Source organism: Heterocephalus glaber, unplaced genomic scaffold, assembly GCF_053883595.1.
Source record: "Heterocephalus glaber isolate CG9 unplaced genomic scaffold, H.glaber_assembly_v1.0 deba00001556, whole genome shotgun sequence".
In the NCBI taxonomy this organism is placed as follows: domain Eukaryota; kingdom Metazoa; phylum Chordata; class Mammalia; order Rodentia; family Bathyergidae; genus Heterocephalus; species Heterocephalus glaber.
The window spans coordinates 4,558,892-4,577,452 of record NW_028258347.1 but is presented as its reverse complement, the minus strand read 5'-3'; the positions used below and the strand labels follow the sequence as shown (position 1 = coordinate 4,577,452).

General features: G+C 49.7%; 1 protein-coding gene across 3 annotated transcripts in view; it reads left to right on the top strand.

The window, feature by feature from the left end:
• Positions 1-14,264: 14,264 nt before the first annotated feature.
• Rspo2 (R-spondin 2) overlaps positions 14,265-18,561 on the top strand; it is a 115,253-nt gene continuing 110,956 nt past the window's right edge. The window contains exon 1 of one of the 3 annotated variants that reach the window (XM_087190819.1): positions 14,265-14,371. Coding sequence is in view for 2 of the 3 variants with exons in the window: in XM_087190818.1 (XP_087046944.1) it covers positions 15,388-15,481 (94 nt within the window). In the remaining variant the exon portion in view is untranslated. Of the gene's footprint in view, positions 14,372-15,039; positions 15,482-18,561 lie in introns of those variants that run through there. The other 2 variants (XM_087190818.1, XM_004850282.4) reach the window with 2 other exon arrangements.

Sequence of the window (18,561 nt, the reverse complement as noted above, 5' to 3'; positions counted from 1 at the left end):
ATAAAGCATGGTCTGCCAGGAGGAATTGTGCTGCAGCCAACTGGATTACAAGTCACCTAGCAGTTAGTAAACACATTCCTGGGCATGTCTGTGGGTGTGTCCAGAGATGATTGGCATGCCAACCAGCAAACCAAGCAGGAAGATCCGTCCTGATTGGAGTAACACCAGCCAATAGGCTTGCAGCCTGGATGGTTTGAAAAGAGAAGGAGGCAGAAGTGGGCTGCCTTTGAGAAGCTCCATTCTGCTTGGGCCTGGTGTCTTTTGCTGCTGCCATTGCCTGTGGACCTCAGACTCCAGCTTCTTCAGCCTCCAGTGAGACCCACGACTCCTAGGTGCTTCTAGACCCCCAGCCTGGGATTGGAGCTGTACCCTAATCCCTCTTGTTGTAAGGCTTCCCATTTCATGGGCTGACCAGCTCCAGGTTTCTCTGCTCTTTCCAACTTACACTGCTTCCCAGCTCCCAGGGGCTGAGCAGTTTCCTCCCCTGAAACCCTATGATTCCTGACCCTGAAGTCCTACGGGCATTGCTGCCAGAGACATGCAGATTGGTGAAAGCCAAGATACACAAAGTGAGGCTGAAATATGAAGCAAAACATTCAGAGTACCAGGAAAAGGTAACTGACAAGGTAGCCTGGACACTTAGCAGGAAGAGATTAATATTTTAGGGGTAGTTTGATAACAGATCAGTCTCATTTTCTAAACTCTATTCATTTCCTCTTTTAAAATTTTCTTTCCCCTTTATTGATGGACTCCTTCTCTTTCAGATGCTTTGGAAGAGGGCAGTTCTGAATACAGTTCTTATATCGGATCCATTTCATTTGCAGGCTACAAACATGTTCAGTTCAGACCAGCTTACTGAGGGAAAGGGATTGCACCAGAGTATGAAGTGCAGCCACTTCAGGCTTTGGATGTGTTTCTGACTTCCCATCCAATGCTCTGACAAAACTCCTGACCTGGTGAACTGCAAGCCATGGAGCCTGAGTGGCTTGAGTGGTGGGGAGTGGAGGTCTGAGGAGTGTGGCGCAGCAGGGACTTTGTGCTGTGTTCTGTGTGATGTAAGGGAGCTTGCAAGAGATGGAGAGGGGACATTGGGCCACCTCGTCCTTCTCATCAAATGCCCGTGCCTGTCACAATGGCACAGGAGCCTGCAGGGGCCCTGACAAAGTGTGCATACGGACCTAACTCAGCGCTTCTGCAGGGACAGTCCCATTTCAGTGTGAGCTTTGTTGCAACATTTCAACCACAGCAGCAGGGAACCTAGGCACAGGAGCCTCCACTTGGTTGCATTTTCTGCAGTTCTAGTGACCTGTGAACAACTACCATCTAAAAATATTAAATGGGAAATTTTAGAAATGATCAACTCAGAAGATTTGAATGTGTGACATCCTGCCCAGCCTGTTCTGTCCTGCTCAGAATAAAATCTCTCTGTCCAGGGTCGCTGATGTGAGTTAGGTACTTAACTCTCAGAGCATAATACTGGGTTCCACAAATCCATCCCTTACTTTTGTACTGAAAATTTTACTTTAATGTAGAAGTAGCTACCTATGTATCTCAGTATCTTTTCCTGAGTGATACAGGAAGCAATTTTTGTGTTTAACCATTTGGTATGATGAAAGGCAAAGTGTGTGCACCTTGCAAAAGTGTCAAACTGTTATTTATACCCGCATTATGCTCCACTTAAAGGTTTTGAATATGTTTACCTGAGCATCACAGAGGGTATAATACACCCACACCACTCTAGGATTTGCTTTAAAAACAAAGTTTTCTTTTGATTTTTCTGGTAGAAGTAGCCCAATTCAGTACAATGGCACATGCAAACCAAGATTTGGAATTTTTGGAAGAGGCCAAAAGTGAATCATCAGATTAGTCATGCATAGATGATGAAGATGATCCATTATGGTAAAATGCATATTTTCATAACAAAAAAGTGATGTTGGGTGTATGATGATGATGATGACAGTGACTTTGATGTTGGCCATGTGAGCCAAAGTTCCTGTGACAGTGAAATGGAGCAAAAATCTACTGATACAGACACAGGGAATGCAGACCAACTTGATTCAGATGACAAAGAAAATAGCAATGTGAGTGAGTACAAATTTGACTAGTTAGGTCATTCAAGAGATGCAGATAAAAACAACACTGAGATTCCACCTCATCCCAGAAATAATGGCTGCTATCAAGAAATCAACCAATAAGAAATGCTGGCGGGGGTGTGGAGAGAAAGGAACCCTTCTCCATTGTTGGTGGGAGTGCAGACAGGTGCAGCCACTGTGGAAATCAGTATGGAGATACCTCAAAGAACTAGGACTAGAGGTCCCATTTGACCCAGCTATTCCCCTGCTGAGGATCTTCCCAAAAGAATTAAAAGAATCATACCACAGTGATATATGTGCACCTATGTTTATAGCGGCACAGTTTGTAATAGCTAAAGCTTGGAAACAGCCCAAGTGCCCATCAACTGGAGAATGGATAAAGAAGATGTGGATTTTTTTTTATAAAATTGAGTACTACTCAGCCATAAAGAATGAGAAACTAGAGACATTGATAGCTAAATGGATGCACATTGAGGCCATACTCTTTAAGTGAAATAAATAGGACACACATGTAAATACTGAATAGTTTCTCTAGTGTGAGAAACTGAAAGTGTAAATAAGGATTAAAATGATTAAAATGAACAATTAATAATTTGAAATAGGAAAAGGTACAAAGGTGTAGGGGTGGTGGGAGGGGAAGGGGAAAAGGAAGAAGGGTAAGGAAAAATTATCAGAAAAGAAAAAATAAATGGAAACAAAATGTATGTAAATAGGGAAGGGTGGAGGGGGTGAAGGGTGCACAGGTAATGGGGAAAAAAATAACTAAGATACATCATGTACAGGTACAAGCACCCAATGATAAATGTAAACATATTGTATACCTAAAATGTACCAGTAAAAGAATAAAAAAACCCAAATTTGACTGTTTAAAAATTGCAAAATTGTCGTGCAGCCAAATGGAATGATCCAATGTTAGAACTAGGTCCAAAAATAGAGTGAGGGTCTTGGCAGGGGTGAAATGTATTGGACAGAATGCCAGTACTGCCATTCAATGTTGGAAATTTTAACAGATGAAATGCTACAAGATGCTGTGAAATATACAAAGGCTGAAATACAAATAATACATTCTGTATGTACCAATAGTCATATTAAAAAATGTATTTATTATGACACCTCACTAGCTGAACTAAAAGCATTCATAGGTCTGCTGTAATTAGCAGGGATTTCTCATGGTAATCACAGGAATGTAAAAGATGTATGGAAATGTGATAGGTCAAAATATGGCATAAAAATTTATGACCTTAGGGCCTGGGATTTAGCTCAGTGGCACTGCACCTGCCTGGCAAGTGCAAGGTTCAATCCCGAGTTTGATCCCTGGTACCAGAAAAAAAAAATTTATATCCTTGTAGATGTGAAGATTTATTATAGTTTCAATTTAGAAATTTATCCTGGAACTCAGCCATCAGGTCCTTATTCATGTAGTACTAAATGAATGATGTTGTGAACAGATTTGTTTCTCCCATCTCTCAAACTAATCGGAATGTGACATTTGACAATTGGTTTACCAGTTTCCAATTGATGTTACATTTGCTAACAGAGCACAGGTTGACCAGTACAGGAATTGTATGTAGGGACAGATCAGAAATTCCAAATGAAATGTTGCAAATTCAAAACAGAGAATTGTATAGTACAATCTTTACATTTCAGAAAGATTTATATTGGCCTTGTGTATGGCAAAGAAAAACTGGTACTGCTGATGTCAACATTGCACCATGATGGAAATACTGATAGGGAAATCTCAACAAAATGGAAGACTGAGATGGAAACTTTCTACAACAAAACCAAAGGTGGAGTAAATGTTGATGAGTTATGCAAGAACTATGATGTCACTTGAAACACAAAGTATCTGCCTATGGTTGTGTTTTACTTGATCCTGAACATGTATGGCATAAATAGTTTGATAGTTTACAAAGAAAATAACAAGTGCAAAATACCATGGAGAAATTTTCATAAAGGATTGGGACTGGAACTCAGAAGAGATCATTTACTGCAGAGGAAAAACAAAATGTTTCTTCCCAGGAAACTATGCAAAAAAATTGTGGACCACACTGGTGAGCTGACAGGTGAACAGGCAAGTGCAGCATCCTGAAGACCTGCCACAACAACAGGAAAACGATGTCACATGTGCTCTACAAGAAAGGACAGGAAAGCAAAACATGCATGCTATCAGTGTAAGTGATACTTACGTATGGAACACGCAGTTGTCATGTGTGAGGACTGCCTTGGGTGTGACAGTGGAAGCAAAGATTATTTCTGTGGTGGACTTTTGTTTGTGTATACATTGTTGTTCACACAGGTTTTTATTTGTGACGTTATAGTTTAGGGTTTGCAAGCAAGTTTACAGCTGATGTGAAAATGTTGATGTTTATTCTAAATGAGCAAAACAAATTAATAATTTAATACTTTATTGATATTTTATGTTCCTGTTAGCTACAAATTGTATAATATAAGAACCTCCTGACAAAACGGCAAGACCAGTGAGATGTCAAGTCTGTCCTACAAAAAGGCCAAGAAAGCAAAGCACCTGTGCTGTCAGTGTAACTAGTATGTGTGTATGGAACGTTCTGTTGTTGTGTGTGAGGTTGGCCTTAGGTGTGATAATTGAAGTAAAGGTCTTTTTTTTTGTAGGGTGCTACTAGTATTTTCACTGTAGTTCATATAAGAATTTATTTCTATTGTTCTTTTTTAGACTTTGTACACCAAGAAACAGTTGATGCTGAAAATTTTGATGCTTTTTATAAACACTCAATAAATATTAAAAACTCTATACTTTATTTTTGTGATTTTTTTCTGTTAAGCACTCATTGCTTAATATAATAAAACTCAAAAATTCAAATTGATAGTTCATAAATTGAAATATTCACACACGTGTTTATGCTGCTTTGTGACAGAATCAGTGTTATGCTCCTTAGGCTAGTGGCCATCTCTGTATCCAATTGACTTTCTCAGTACACAGTGCTGTGTTCAAGTCACCGCTAATGCCCAGAGGCACAAGAATAGGACAGTGACCTTTGGGTGTGCCTGACAGCAGCCTCTTGTCACAGGCACACATGCCAGGAAGCCCACACAATGGAGGTTCTGTGGCAGCCATGGGGCAGACATCCCGTGAGGGTCTTGGCATGTGTACCATAGATTGGGGGCTGCAGTACTTAAGGGATGACTTACAGAATCTAGTTTTCTTCCCTGGCTTCTCTTTTCTTGGTTTTGGCTTTTTAAAAAACTTTTCCTGTTAGTACACGTTTGCATTATATGATGATTATATTCCTCCTAAGGAGCAGGTGCATGGACATAGTGTGTCTTAATTCTGTGTTTAATCCCTTTCCCTCTCTCCATCTCCTGATGGCTTCTCCTTTGAGAAAGATCCATCTCCCTGCTTCCTAGTGTCCATCTTTATTTTGTTCTTTATTTATATTTTGGGTTTCTCATCTAAGAGAAACCATGCGATATTCAATCCTGTCGCCTGATTTAGTTCATTGTGGTCTCAAGGACAATGCATCTTCCTACAGATGACTCGAGTTTACCCTTGTTACAGCAGAGTGGCCGCACAGGCGATGTCTGTCTCCATGGCTCTGAGAGAGTCCCTGGGTTTGAGGCCACCAGTGCAGCAGCCTTGGTGACTCCCCAGGCTCCTACAGCTCTTGCAGCTCCCTGGCCCCTACAGCACCTGTGTCTTCATGGTTTGTCCCAGGGAGCAGCCTCTCTCCTGGGTCAGTCCCGTTGACCAGGGGAATGGGTCTGTCCCCACTCTTGGAGTTGCAATCAGGCAAGCCTGGCATGTAAATGGCCAGGACTGAGGTCTGGAAGAACATAGGGCTGTTGTTTTAGAGGAAACAGGGATGGAAAATTAACATGCAGACTGATGGCTGTTCATCGCACACTGGGGCTCAGTGCTGCACATTGAGGGAAATGTGCTGTTCCTGCTTCTGTTCATTGAGCAGGCCAGTGTGGTGCAGAGAGAACTTTCTCGATGCTTCATTGTCCTCAGTACCCACTTCAGCCCCTCACCTTTTCTTCTCTCACTCGCTACGGTCTTATCGTCTCCAGATGTTGCTGAGCTTCTGCATTTCCTCAAATGTATTAAAGCATGGTTGTTTTATAGGACATCTGCTGACAGTGACTTTGAGAGTCTTTGTGGGTTGTCCATTGTTTCTTGCTCATGGTATTCTGTGCATGTGTATATGAGGCTGTCCATCCTTCCTTCATTTTCTGTCTATTCTTCATTTTCATTTTCATACCTCGGACACCGAAGAAGGCCTCCTGTGCCCTTCCCAGCCTGCTCTGCCTTTGGATTTCTGCTCCTCTCCTCAAGAAGGACTCTCTCCTTCTAAGAAAATGAAAATTCAGAGTCACCTGGGTCTGGGTGGCTTTCTTGCGCAGTCTCTTCCCCAGTTCTTGTGTGGCCTGTGACTTCCTTGCCTTATGAGTAGCTCTCTGTGGGTGATGTCAGGATGCCCATTATTTCTACAGAACCTTTCACTCTCTCGGCGGAGGGTTCATTCCATCTCCTCAGTGCCCTTCCTGGGAGCTGTCCACTCTTCTTCTGGAAAGCTGTGGCCAGTGCCCCATCCTAGCAATGCCGTCTTCTGGTTCCAGCTGTCTCTACCCCTGCCCTCTGCTTTCATGCTCTGCTCGTGGACAGACCCTGCCAAGACAGAGAGTCAGATCCATGTTTCCTAATGTGCCATCCTGGGTGGACTTATCATGGCATTCAGTGCTTCTCTCTTTCTCAGTCTCCAAGTTGACAATAAGGGCTGCTTCTGATTTCTCCAAATACTATCATCCATCCATTCAGACTCTCATGTGTGTCTAGAGCCTTTCCAATCTTGTATCACTTTTACCATCTCCATGACAAAAATTACAGTATAACACCGGTAAAGGGCCCAGATGGGCAAACAGTGTTGCATATTTGGAATTGGGCTGGATATATATTTGCCTATAAAGTATTTGCTTTACTTTCCGTCCTGCTAAGGGAATGATTATCCATTTCCTTTACTTGTTCCTGGTCTTGTAGACCTTGAGATTAGAGATTGTCACTAGAGTGCTCCCTGGTTTCTTCCTTCAGACACATTTAATGCCTCCACCCATGGCTTCTCTTTGGAGTTTTGCCTGTCTGCCAGGTAATCTCTTCTATTCCTACAGCACGAACTGCATTCTCAGCCCAATGGTTCATCAAGTTTTCTCTCTGGGTAGGGCTTCTCCAGGTGCTCTTGTTCCATATCTTTACTAACTGCTTCTTGGCAGCTTTTAGCAAGATGTTGTCCTGGTTCTAAGATTCTGTGATTCCAAAGTTGCGCTCCCTTTCCCCTCAGACTCTCTTCTTTAGGATCATGCTTTTTGGTGCTAGCACCACCATTCGCTCAGTCTTCCAAAGCAGACACTTCTGCCTGCCTCAGCTCCATGTCTACCTGGTCCTCTTCCTTCTTTTCCATTTCTACCAGTGCTGCATGGCTGCATTTCAGGAGGATGTGTAAATATGGTCGATACTCATTATTCAGGATCCATATTTGCAAATTTGCCTGCTCACTAAAGTGCATCTGTATTGCCACCTGTGGGGAGTCTGCAGTCCTTCACAGGCGCAGGCGGGCTGCCCTGTGTGGCCATGCTCAGAGCCTCAGCTTGGGCTGTAAAAGCGTCCCTTCTCCGAGCCGTTCCTGCCCGCTGCCCGAGGTCCTGAGCTGAATGTTGCTTGTCTCCCGTATGGGTGGCCCAGCGTGGTGGAGCGCTGTCTGGAGTTCCTCTGGGGAAAAGACGGTGATGTGCTCAGGTGGCCTTTGTCAGCCATGAATGCAGCACAGGGGCCAAAGCTGGCTGTTTGTGAGCTGTCGATGGTATGTACGGAGGGAACATCACACAGAGATGTGAAAACTGGGTCATGTGGTGACCAGCTGAGGAGGACATGGTGGCCAGAGGCCTCGGGAGCAGAATGCTGGGTCCCTGCCGGAGTGGTGCTGGCGCTGGCAAAGCCACATCAGCAGCGACTGTGCAGGATGTGACGATGGGCAGTCATGAGATCTGCTGCCGGGGATGCTCGATGGCTCACAGGAATTGAGACTGTATTCCTGACAGAATGGCACTCTCACACCTAACCTCTTCACTGCGTCTCCTCCAACCCATTCTGTTTTGCCAAAGTCGCTCTCTTCCTTAGCGGGACCAAATATTTTACACTTTATACTTAAAACAGAAAAACTTCAGTTCACTGAAGTAAAGTCCACTCTGTTTCTTACCATCTGACTGTGACCCACTGTCCAATCCAGACCTTTGCCTTCTTTTAGCCCACGCTCCATCCTGCCTGTGCCCTGGATTATTAAACAGCTACCTGACTTTATGTCCCTTGTCTGCCTCCTTCTCATCACTTACAACTTAAATTTCTAATCCTCTGGTGAGATTCTACTCATCTTTAAGACTGAGCTCTCTTCTCCCCGTGGGAAGCTTTCCTTGGTACTTCCACCGTGACAGCAACCAGTTGTTCTTCGCTGTCCTTTCAGTGGTGTGCATCGCTGCTGTGCAGGGTGCCACTCGCGTGGAAAGGCAAAGGCTAAAATAAGTTGAGCATAGACTTGAGAGGGGGTTGCATGCAAAAGCAGTTCAACCCTCAGCAGGTTTTAACTCTTTTTCTGGGGATTAGACTCCAGTAGCAAAGTCTACACCCAGCACCCAGATCTTCCTTTCTAAGTAGAATTTTCCACAGAAGGAGCCAAGGTTGGTTGGAGAAAAGTCTCACTCCAAGGCTGGAATGCAGAAAATGCAAGGTAAGTCTGGTTACAGCTGTGCCAAAGAGAAAAACGTGATCAGATAGGCTGGGAACATGGCAAAAGGACACAGAATGTGGCTTACACTTACCCCAAAGACCAACTCTGGAATAGACTGCGCATCAGAATAAATATTATAATGTGGTATCATGCACTGAACAAGGCAATAATCCAGGGGTCCAGATCGACGTCTGTCAATTGCTCCCAGAGGGAGAAAGCCCTTTCTCACAGTACAATGGCAGCCAGGAAGTGCAGAAGAGGAAACGTAGTTAGAAAGTCAGAATGGCAACTGCCAGAGTCACCATGGATGCAGACAAGAATCACCAGTGGGTATCAAAAGTAGTGTGAGACTATTTCCAGTCTCCACGTGTCCCTCATGCATTATCATGTCAAAGGGAAAAATGATGGCTTTGGTATCTAACCATCTGGGCGGACCACACTCCTCCCACTGAGTGCCTGCTAAGGGGACCAGCTGGTGACATGGCAGCAGGAGGCCACTTCCTGCCTGCTGAGGCCAAACGCTGAGGAGGAGGTGGCACCAGCCCCAGGGCTGCTCCTGAGAGAGGCGAAGCCGCAGGCCAGTGCTGAGGTGATGGCACACAAAGCCAGGCCAAGGAGCACGCAGCCCAGGAGACTGGGGCTGCCCCGAGCACTGAGGGGCGGCCTGGGACCCAGGGAGGCAGGAAGGGTGACCACTGAGCGAGTGGCCGGTTCTGGGCGCAGGCGCAGCTGAGGGAGTGCGAGGCGTGTGACTCACAGGGAGAGGCAGACTGGGTGATAGCGGATCGGTTCTTTCCCAGGCTGGCAGTTGTGGAAGTGGATGGTGTCCTCACAGAGCACCTGCCGAAGCACTTAGGAGTGACGATGGAGCTTTAAACTTCCTCACCGGCAATTTGTAAGCAACTGCACAGTTGTAGAAACAAAGGGGATGAGGACACCAGTGAGGTAAAATTCAGTCATCTGCAAGGCTCGGATAAGTGATGGGAGTTTGTAAGAACTGCATCAAAATAAATCGTACTAAAATGGAATGAAGACTTCGGTATTTATGTATTTTCATCATTTATGTCTTTCTGTTGGAACGAAAATCCCATAAAGGAAACCTCATCCTCTTTTCCCCCCGAGTCTCAGACGCCTCGCGGTGTTGGCAGAAAGGACTCCGGGAGAGCTGGGGGAGGGAGACCGGAAACACAGGGCCAAGAGCGACAGCGCAGGCTCCAGAAGCACTGTGGGACCCGTGGGAAAGTCTTTCAAAAAGAGGAATTCTACAGGAAAGAAAGACTAAAAGCAAAGACAACTGTTCTCCCCAGTCCTCCGTTCTCTCTTCAGTTCCTTTCTTGGCAAAGATCTGGCAATCTTTTCTCTGGGGAACTTGATGAGTCCTGGTGAAAATAATTAAATAAGCCATGTTTTGATTTCCTTAATAAATGTGTCAGTCAGTTCACTGGGGCCTGTTCTTACTACAAGGAAGCTCAATTTGGCCAGCATCACCCACGTGTCAAGGGGTTTTATTTGAACTCACGACCTTGTGCTTGCGAAGCAGGCACAGTGCCACTGAGCTAAATTCCTGGCCCTTTCAAGGGGTATTTTTTTTTTTTGGTACCTGGGATCGAACTCAGGACCTTGTGCTTGCGAGGCAGGCGGCAGCTGTCAAGGGTTTTTAATAAGCCCTTCCTTTATATCCTACTTTTAAAATATACAAATGTCCCCAAACTACCAAATACCAAGAAAACTCTCAAAGATGAAAGATAAAGTCCAAAGCAAACACAGAGAAAAGCAATTTGGAAGAGAGACACTATAAAATAGAGGATAAAATTTTAAAAGAAAAATGAGCCTTTAGAATAAAAAACCCCTATAAGATCAATGGAAAAGTTGCTGAAATACTATGAGGGTAAAGTTGAAGGAATATTCTAGGGAGTAGAGATCAGCTGAGTGCTGTGTTTGTTCAGATCCTTGGAGCTGCTCCATATACTGATTACATTGGAAGGATGGGGTGTGCAGGGAAAATGCAGGGAGAAAGAGGAATAAGATGTCACCTTTTTATTACGGCAAGTGGGCAGACAACAGTGTCAATCGTGGTTCAGTCAGGGGAAAGAGTGGCTGAGGGATGTGGATGAGAGGTGTGTCACGGGAAGCAGGCCTCAGGCAGTGTGAAGGGCTGAGGAGGCGAGGTTCTAGGGGTAGGGGCGGTCCCGGAGCGCCGCTGGGTCAGAATGAGAGCAGAGTGACGGCAGCAGCGGGCTCTGGAGAGCGGACCCAGTTGTGAGTGGTGCGGCCGGGTCTCAGGACAGGAAGCGGGGCTGGGAGTGGAGCCCAGGATGGCGAAGGTAGGCTGCTGCCTTCATCCCAAGCTGCATCTTCCCGAGAAGACTTTCAAGTCCTAACACTGCCCTGTTCTGTGTTCCCGCCCCTAAATCGCATGCGCATCTCTCAGTCGACTCTAGCTCAGAATCGGTCCACAACGAGAGGCCCAGGAGCCCCGGGGACCATGACCCACAGTGGCATCTTTCACAGTCGGCATCTGTCCACACCCCCTCGCGACGTGGCCAGAGAAGGAGCCGGAAGTGAGTGCGAGTCCTGACACTGGGCCCCTGACCCCCAAAGAAGCACACTGGCTCCTGTCGAGGGCTCGAACAAACCCTCACACCCTTTCGCCTGGGGGTGATTCCAGCGTCTCAGCTGAGCCACACCATTTCCTGGTCTTTAAATGCGGACACGTAAAGTCAAGCGCCGTGTGAGCACCTCTTCTGTGAGACAGTGGAGCAGGAGCTAGACTCTGATATTTGATATTCATGTCGAACCGAGGACGAAATCTACCTGAGCGGTGGCGTCCTACAACTGGGAACATGGCTGTAGCGGAAAGTTACAGCGTGGGCAGCTGACTGGTGCTTCCTTGACCTCACAGCCGTGAGTGCACCTGAGTCACAGAGTGAAGTCAGAGCTCTTGAACCCACCTGGACTCAGCCGGTGCACGCAGCTCCCTGTGGGGACAGGAGGGGACAGGACCTGTGAGTAGCTCTCTGTCCTCTCCCTGGCCTTCCTCAGCGAGGCCTGGGCCTCCACTCAGATGATGGTGTCTATAGGAAAGGCAAAGAACCAGACCTTTGGGGCTACTAGGTTTTACTCTAGACTGACATCACCTTCTCGACGCCTACAGAGTCACCGTGGTCCAGCAAAGAGGGGCTTCTGGAGTCGGCCAGTGACGGGGTTTGGCTGGCTCTGCTCCCAGTGAGCCTCCATTACTCCCAGACCCACACACGCCCGTTCCCCTCTGTAAGCAGAGGGGTCTCGCATTGTTCTCTGACCTGTGAGTATTGGTTTTTATCATCTAAGACATTTTCTGTGTTGCTCCAAGGTTAATGGCTCATAGAGATGCATTTAATAAGAAAAGCACATCGAACACAGGTGAGAAGAACATGGCAAGGTGAAAATAAGGGTGAAAACATGAAATAGAACAAAAAATGAATCAAATATACTAAATGTCTGCCATTAGCTTCTGTCTGCTTGCTGAGGGTGAGCGACGTGTGTGTAACAGCTTCTCACACCCACAAATCAGAGGCCTCGCCCCATCAGGACAGCTGCTGGGTCTCCACTCGGTGCTGGTCCCCAAACAGGCTCTGGGTAGGAAGTCCAATGGCTTATCTCAGGCAGCAGAAAGTGTCGCAGACGCGGAGAAAACAGATAACAGAGCTAATTCTTGACTGAGAGCTTCGTGTGGCTCCTTGCCTAGGTATAGCGATGCCTCCTCCAGCACCCACACTGACATGACCAGTCGGGCAGAAGAGCCCAGGGAACAGAGGCTGTGGGAGGGAAGGGATGTGGAGCCCCAGTCAAGTCTCGAGGAGCCCCGGGCAGGGCTGGCCTGGCTCGCACTCCTTTGAAGTCAGCAGGGCGGCCTCCTGGACGTCAGGGCTGGAGAGCAGATAAATCCCGCCTTATCACCAGGGCAGGAGGGCTCTGCAGCAGTGCAGCACAGTGCTACATTTGGAGCAGCCAAATATTTACACATTTTTCAAATGCTAAATAAGTGACTATGATAAGACTTTTAAGACAACAAATTAGCCTGGATAAAGGCTGATCCATGACCTTGGTGAAGATTTTTCATATTACTTTAATTACTTCATCCATAACATAATAAATGAACAGGCATTGCCAGGTGCAACTAGCAAAATCGGTACTCAGTTTATATTTAAAAGGGGAAAAGTATACTATCGATATTGACCGAATGGCCACAAATGCCAGCACTTGCCCTGACATGATTAAAGGATAAATTCTAGCCTGTAAAAGCCCAGGCAGCAGCAACAAATATCAGCAATGAATAAAAGATTGTGGGAAACTTTAAAAATGAAAATACGAATATCTGATAACATAATAGATAAGGAAACTCTCAATCAATTAGCTAATGAAAACAGGAACCAGGGCCAAAGTCAACCAAATCTGTGAGCATGAATACTTACAGAGGATTCAAAAAATTTAAACCTATTCTATGCTGTCCATCGTCCAGTCATAAAATCATTAAATCTTGTGGTTCTGATCAAACTCCCAATGAAACGCCAAAGAGAGTATCAGGTTAAGAGCCCTTTCAAATACGACTTTTAGGAAGCTATAAAGGACAAGATTGAGAAATTTCACTACACAAAATTATTTAAAAATTTCCAATATACTAATAGACATCAAAACAAAGTTAAAAGACAAAGGACAAAGTTGGAGAAATATTTGCAACTCAAATCACAAAACGTCATATACATGGATATGTTCATACTCTACAAAGCAAAAATAATTGCCCAGAAGAACAAGAAAAAACAGTAAATGATTCCTCAGAAAATTCATGGAAAAGGCAGCACAAATGGAGTAAGCATGTTAAGCACACAAAATTTCATTTAAAAAATGACATATGAGTTAAAATGTTACTGAGGTACCTCTTTGCCTATGAATATCACAAATCAAAATGCACTGCTCTGCAGACGGGAGCAGGCGCTGCCCTGCGCGGTACCCAGACCTGCACAAGGCGGGGAGGAGACTCGAGACAGCGCAGCCCAGCCCACTGCAGGGCTGTCCTGCCCCCGGGGCTCGTGAGGCAGGGGCAAACGACCCAGGAAAACGTTAGCAGAAGCCCTGCTTTCAGAAGAAAAGAGTGAAGATTGATAATGCGAAATAGGAAGAAAACGTCTGAAGGGGAAGGGCGAAGGAAAGAAGGGAAAGGAAAAAGTATGAGAAAAGGAAAAACTGGAAGCAAGGTCTCTGTAAACGGGGGGTGGAGGGGGTGAAGGGAGGCCAGGGAAGGGGGAAAATAAGAAGCAAGATTCGTCACGTACAGGTGCAGGATCCCAGCGGCGATGTAACGGCACTGCACACCTAAAGAGCACCGAGAAGCTTAATGAAAGAAAGAAAAGAAAGAAAGGGAACGAACGAAGAGGATTCGTCTCCGCCGGGAGCGGCGCGCGGAAAGCGGTGGAGGCCGCCGGCTCCAGGCAGCTCAGCTCGCGCGCGGACCTGCGGAGCCCAGAGAGCCGCGCCCGCTCCAGCCCCGAGGTGGGCGTCCCATCCGGGCAGCGTCCGGGCCCCGCCTCAGGGCCTCGGAGCGGAGCCGCCCGCGCTGCTGGGCAGCGGTGGGATCCGTGTGGGCCTTGGGCGCGCGTGTGCGGGCTGCGCGGGGAGCAGAGCCCGGGCAGGCGGGGCCGTGGGAGCCTCTCGCGGGCCCCGGTCCTCTCCGAGCCGGACGCCGGGGTCCCCGAGTCCTGGTGCCCGCGCCCGGACGCGATGAACTGTGCCCAGCCGGCTGGGTTCCCCTTCGGGGCCGGGCCGGGCCTCGACCCGGGGCGCTGGGCTCCTCGGGGCGCAGGGGTGGGGACGTCGGCCCGGGGCAGCGGGACAGGGCCGATTCGGGTGCGTCCCGTGGTTCCGAGCGCCCGGGCCACGCAGGAGAGGCGCCCGGAGCCTCGCAGCCCGGCCTGGGGACGCCACGTGCGCCCTGCAGCGCCGCCGGACAGCGCCCGCCCGACTCCCGCGCCCGGATTCTCCTCCCGCCGTCCCCGCCCGCGTCCGCTCCCTGGAGCCAGGCCCGGGCTGCCGCCGCGGTGGCGAAAGTGGCGGGGGCGTGGCCTGCAGTCCAGGGGGAGGCAGAGGCAGGAGGGCCCGCCCGCCGCCGCCCCTGGGATGGGGACCTCGGGTCCAGGGCGCTGGCGTTAGGACCCAGGGGCGGCGGCGGCGGGCGGGGCCGGCGCCACCTACTTATAGCGCGGACCCGGTGAGCGCGCGCACTCGGCCTCAGAGCGGCGGACCGCCGGGACGGGACGGACGGGGCCGAGACCCAGAGCGCGGCGCCGGGACCTGCGCCCGAGGCCCCGACCCGCCCAGCCCGGTGTCTCTCGCTCTGCCGCGATTGTTGATTGGCTGCCCGACCGCCACGCTCCCGGCCTCCTGCCCGGTCCGCAGGCGATGCTGACGGCGCCGGGCTGACTCGAGCCGACCGACCCAACCCGACCCGACCCGACCTGACCCGACCCACTGGATCGGCCACCTCGCCGGAGCCCCCGCCCGCCGCCCCGATGCGGCTGCGCCTCTTCCCCTTCGCGCTCGTGCTGCTCAACTGCGTGGACCTCGGGCTCGGCCAGGGCGGCCGGTGGCGCCGCGGGAAGCGAGGTGGGTGCGGCCGGGCCGGGCTGGGCCGGGCGGGGAGCCTCAGTCCGGTCCTCGCTGTCGCTGCCCCGGGGCGCCTCGGGGGCGCGGACTCCGATCCCGCGAAGCCGCTCGCTGTGTCCGCCACGCGTCTCCGGCTCCGTCCAGTCCGCCGTCCGGGGTCCCAGGTCCCAGCCCCCAGCCCCCAGGTCGCAGGTCCCTGCCGTCCCCGTCCGCCTCCCTGCTGCGGGCCTCGGGCGGGGCGGTGAGAGCCCGGACCTCCCTCCTCCCGCACAGCTGTCCGTCGGTCCAGGAGGGGACGCAGCCCCGGGGACGCCGCGTGTCGAGCGACTGTCTGACCGCGCGGCTCCGGCCCAGGCGCAGGACGGGGCCACAGCGCTCCCGCGGCCGCCGGTGACACTGCACCGCGCCCTCCTGCGCTGCCGGCCACGGTGTGCCCGGCTGGCTCCGTGCGGGGCAGAGCGCTGCGTGCGGCTCGGGCCGCGCCCCCTCTGCCCCGGGCGCGGTCTGCGGCGTCGCTGCGGCCTTGCGGTGACCACGCGCCCGCGCCCGCGCCCGCGAGGCCGGGGTTTGATTAAAAGCGGTCTCCGGCGCAGCGGACGCGCGGACGCGGCCTCTGCGTTGCCCGGCGTCGCCGCTCTGTGGGCTGGGATGGCCAGAGGCCCCGCCGGAGTCCGCGGTGTCCTGCTCACCAGCCTGAGCTGCTTTTAGTTGATTTCGTAACCCACTGATCCCGCACGCCGAGGCGCACGCCGCGCAGTTGGCCTCCGGAGCGGGATTGCCGTCTGCAGAGCGCGGCCGCCCAGTGGCGGCGCCCAGCCAGCCTCCGCCGCGCTCCCCCGCGCCCTGAGCTGAGCTGAGGTCGCTTCCCGGGAGAAGCTGGCCACCTTTTCCGAAGGTGCAGCCCAGAGGCGCTTTCCGACTCCGCGCTGGATGTGGCCGTGGGCGGCTGGCCACTCCCCCGGCCCGGACCTGCTGCTTCCCCTTTTCTTTCCCTATTCCATCTGCAAATAATCAACCCTTCACAGCAGCGCTCTCAGGCTCCTCTGGCATTGTGTTTAGTCTGCTCTATGATCTCAGATGCTCCGTAATATCATTTTCTTAATGAAATAAAATTCTTGGCAGAGATCAGATAATTTAGTCAGTTAAAATCAATTGCATCCAGTCTGGAGTAGAGAGCAAATGTAAGTTTAACTCTGTGTTTTATTTCAAAGTATAAGTAGCGGATTGAGCGGACAGAGTGCTGACCTGCGCTTTGGGGCCACGCGTTGGGCAGGAGACCACTGAAGGACGCACATCGCCCCCAAGTTTTGCTGCCTTTTCTCCCCATATTTTGAAACAAAATCTTGAAAGTAAAAACGCACGTGATAGTGAGGAATGGCCCAGCCACGATACCTTTTTATTGATTAGGCTCAGGCTGGCGCTGCATTTCGGGGGCCAGCCGAGGCCCTGGCTGTGGCTGAGGACAGAGTGGTAGCGCAGTCACCCCGAGCTGCTGCGACCCCTCCGCCTGTGTCTGTCCTGGGAACACGCAGCATTTATTTGTAAGGCAAATGGGATTATCTGGTTGGTCTTATTTTGTGGAATGGTTGGAAGCAGCATTGGGGCTGAGTTGCTGAAAGTGGACAGACGAATTGTAACTTCGTTACTGTGTCTTGGAATTTCTCGATCTCGGCGTGTGGTGACTTAGGTCTCTCTCTTACATTCTGGTGCTGTGCCATCATATTTACCGGGGTCTAGGCAGACATTTGCTCAGCTCTGAGAAAGTTTCAGATGGAAATGGGCTTCTGGCCATGGCCTGCTGTGCGTGTCCTCCCTGTGCAGCACGGAAGCCCTGCGTCTCTTCCGAAAAGTTACATTGGCTTCTTCCCCGAAAACGAAGTGTTCATCACAGATAGTGTGGTGTTTCTGGCAAATGAAATTGGGAGAAAAGATAAACACTTTCTTTTAAGCCATATAGAGCTAAATGCACTTGTATTTGTGTTTTTAAAAATTAATGAAGCAATCTGGAGATGCCTGTGTTTTACAAGTCATTTCAAAGAATGCTTTACTTTTCATAGGGTTGTTTACAGACACAAAGTGGCACAGTGGAACATACAAACTGGTTACACTTAAGCAGAAAAGCTTCAAGATGCATTTCGTATGCATGCATTCTTCAGTGCTGAAGTATTTCAGAGAGGCTGATGTGCTGTTTACCTTTACAACACAAGCACATTCTTCCTTTTCTTTTCTCTCTCTTTTTAATCGGCTGTGTTTGTTTCCAGGTAATTGCATCAGCTTTGGTGGCCACTGCATTACTTACTGTACAGGAAGGTCAGAAACATGCTGTGTGCAAAGCAACATCTGATTTCCCCCCCACTCCGAAACTTGCAAGTGCTCCAGGGTAGGTGATGCTGTCCTGTGCGGCCTTCTGGTCCTGGCTGACTTTATCTGCTTTTAAAACCAGGCATAGTGGGAACCAGTAATCTGCAGTCAGAAGTTGAACATGACGCTTCTAATTCCTTAATGCAAAACCACCTCTTGATTTATGCAGAAACTGCCCAGGTCATAGATCACCCAGGCTACTTTTCACTTCTTCCTTCCAGGTGGTGGCCTTGAAATCAGACCTCCCTTCCCCCTGGAAGCAGGTGACGTAGCACCTGGGCCTGTGTAGGTGCTGAGCAGAGCTGTGGCCTCCAGTCTGTTGGAATTTACTCTTCAGTCTGTGCGGTCTCCCCTTTCTCTCCTTCCTCTCCCTGACAGTTTGCTTTAGAAACTTTTGAAACCAGGCTCTATTGTTTGGAGCGGTCTCAGATGCCCAGTGGCCCTGGGCAGCAGGCACAGAGCCGTATACAGGGGGCCTTGTGGTGTGCGGCATCCTCCCTGTCCGCCGGCCCTCTCCCTCCGGAGGCGTCCTTGCCAAGGTCTCTCCTCCAGCCCAGGACCCCACCTCCTCCCTCTGCTTCCTCTCTCTTCCATTTCTCTAGGTGTGGCCTGCTGCTCTTCACTGTTTTTTCTGTCTTCTCCCTGGGGTTTCCCTGGCTTCTTACCTGCATTTCCATGGTGCCCCCTCTGGCCTCTGCTTCTGTTTTGGGCTTGGGTTT